At 57.9% G+C, this 2,900-nt stretch overlaps 1 protein-coding gene across 1 annotated transcript; it reads left to right on the forward strand.

Moving 5' to 3' along the window:
• Nucleotides 1-957: 957 nt before the first annotated feature.
• VDAG_05953 (eukaryotic peptide chain release factor subunit 1) lies at nucleotides 958-2,540 on the forward strand (the record flags this gene model as incomplete). The annotated part of the gene is made up of 4 exons (XM_009655350.1): nucleotides 958-993; nucleotides 1,089-1,173; nucleotides 1,275-1,324; nucleotides 1,401-2,540. The coding sequence occupies 4 exons, from the start codon at nucleotides 958-960 to the stop codon at nucleotides 2,538-2,540; spliced, it is 1,311 nt and encodes a 436-aa protein (XP_009653645.1).
• Between the last annotated feature and the right edge of the window lie 360 nt (nucleotides 2,541-2,900).

Here is a 2,900-nt window from a genome sequence, read left to right on the forward strand (position 1 = left end):
TCGTACTAGAGGAATGGTTGAGCATGCTTCTGAGCGCGCTTCTGAGCCGTGCTTATGAGCGTGCTTCAGTCGCGGCGCCGGAGCCTTACCTCGGCCCAGCCACATGTGGCTCAACTTGGGTACGTACCGCTTTCTCACCTTGCCTTGGATGCCCACTGATGGTGCACTGATCGGTGTGCTGATCGGTCGCTGACTGATCGAGCGCAGTACTGTATTTCATGGGGGGGCCGGCCATTGACAGTCTGGTGTTCCTGCGTCAACAGTTGTTCGGAATAGTATCTCAGCGTGTAATCCGTACGTAGCATGCAGAGGAAGCTGACCAGGGTTCCAAACCTCAACGATGGCTATAAAATGCATGTCAATAATAATAACAATACTAACAAAACTAAAAGTAAAAGGCAGCTATACATGTCCTATTCATGAAAAGATGGCAAATCTCACATAGTACAACAGCGCCTGCGTGGGCCTCGTGAGCTGCGATTGTTGGTGTCGAGGGCTGTGATGAGGACGAGTTCCCAACGAGGGCAGACGTGTTCCCAGGCGCTAGGATTGCCGTACCCGTACCCGCTCGGGTGGCCGTGGGCGCCCAAAGTGACAGACATGAGCTCCAAGGCGCCTTACGTACCTGTACCTGCCCGGTGAAGGTAGGTCCCCAGGTCTAGGTAGGGAGGTACCTAGGCAGGGCGGCAGGGCGGCAGGCAGCCGGTGGCAGGCACCCACAGTGTGCTGCTGCTTCCTAGGCACGTGACTCGACGTCGTGCCGCGAAGCAGGTCGAAAAAACTGTCTGTCCGCCATCTGGTCCTGCACGGCCCGCACAAACATCAACTTGCAGAGGCAGAGGGAACTGCGCCAAAGACCCGTCCAGATCCGAGCCATTACTCCAGCGCGTCGCCCGGTGCTCGCCGTTTCTGTTCTGCATTTTCCTTCATTTTTTTTCCGCATTCTAGTTGCCCACCATGTCGGATCCCAACTCGACTGAGGCCGAGAAGAACGTAATGTCGCTCTGTTCCTTTCGCTTGCTGCCCGCCCGCCCCTCTTTGCCCCGCCTTCTCACCAAAAAACTGACCATGTCGCCCTGCGCCCATAGATCGAGATATGGAAGGTCAAGAAGCTCATCAAGAGCCTCGAGGCCGCTCGCGGTAACGGAACGAGCATGATCTCCCTCATTATCCGTACGTCACGAATCCCTCCATCACCACCTCCCTGTCCCCCCTTCCTACGTCATTCGCCCTCTTTGGTCGATAAAATCGCTGACCATGGCTTCACATCGCAGCCCCCAAGGATCAAGTCTCCCGTGCTGCCAAGATGTTGGCTGAAGAATACGTATGTGTCCCCGATGCTCTGCGACCCCTCCCCCCCCCATGATTGTTCGGTCACAGCCACTGACGCTGCACTCCAGGGTACCGCCTCCAACATCAAGTCGCGAGTGAATCGACAGTCTGTCCTCTCCGCCATCACCTCGACCCAGCAGCGTCTCAAGCTCTACAACAAGGTGCCGCCCAACGGCCTCGTCGTCTACTGCGGTGAAATCCTCACCCAGGAGGGCAAGGAGCGCAAGGTCAACATTGACTTTGAGCCCTTCAAGCCCATCAACACGTCGCTGTACCTCTGCGACAACAAGTTCCACACCGAGGCCCTGTCCGAGCTCCTCGAATCCGACCAGAAATTCGGCTTCATCATCATGGACGGTAACGGTGCCCTGTTCGCCACCCTCAGCGGCAACACGCGCGAGATTGTCCACAAGTTCTCCGTCGATCTGCCCAAGAAGCACGGCCGTGGTGGTCAGTCGGCCCTGCGTTTCGCCCGTCTCCGTGACGAGAAGCGCCACAACTACGTCCGCAAGGTCGCCGAGTTGGCCGTCCAAAACTTCATCACCGCCGACAAGGTCAACGTCGCCGGTCTCATCCTCGCCGGTTCCGCCGATTTCAAGAACGACCTCAACGCGTCCGATCTGTTCGACGGCCGTCTGCAGGCCAAGGTCATTAAGGTCGTCGACGTGTCGTACGGTGGCGAGAACGGCTTCAACCAGGCCATCGAGCTGTCCTCCGAGACGCTGGGCAACGTCAAGTTCATCCAGGAGAAGAAGCTCATTGGCAAGTACTTTGAGGAGATCAGCCAGGACACGGGCCGCATCTGCTACGGCATCGAGGACACGCTCAAGGCGCTGGACCTCGGCGCCGTCGAGACGCTCATTGTCTTTGAGAACCTCGAGATCACGCGCTACGTCCTCAAGGACAGCGAGGGGGCCGAGATTGTCATCCACACGACCAAGCAGCAGGAGACGGGCGACCGCTCGCAGTTCATGGACAAGGCCACCGGCCAGGAGATGGACATTGTGAGCCAGGAGTCGTTCCTCGAGTGGGTCGCCGAGCACTACAAGGATTTCGGCGCCACGCTCGAGTTCGTCTCGGACAGGTCGACCGAGGGCAACCAGTTCGTCAAGGGCTTCGGTGGCATCGGCGGTCTCCTGCGCTACAAGGTCAACTTTGAGCAGCTGGCCGATTTCGACGACGATGATGATGATTACTACGATGATTGACCGACCGAATCCCCTAGCGGGGGATCGACCCAAGTGCCAACGTCCCTGCCTGATGACGGGAAGGAGTGCAACCTGGGCGCCAGCAGGCCCGAGCCATAGCCAAGCACCAGTGTCGCGCGTCGGAGCATGACGACTGGTTTTGTGGAAGCGGCTGGCCTCGGGCCACCAGACGGTGCGCCCGAGCCCGCTCCGCACTGTCATGATGGCCACTTGAGTCACGAACAGCGAGATTGGAGGGGATCCGCCCCTGGGCCCTTTTTGGACCCAGGATATGACCCTGTTTCTTTTTGTATTTTATTTTAGCTGGACTGACTTGCCTAGATGCTTCCTGGCCTCTTTCGGCAAGTCCAAGAAAAATTC

Source organism: Verticillium dahliae, genomic scaffold (assembly GCF_000150675.1).
Source record: "Verticillium dahliae VdLs.17 supercont1.11 genomic scaffold, whole genome shotgun sequence".
Classification (NCBI taxonomy): domain Eukaryota; kingdom Fungi; phylum Ascomycota; class Sordariomycetes; order Glomerellales; family Plectosphaerellaceae; genus Verticillium; species Verticillium dahliae.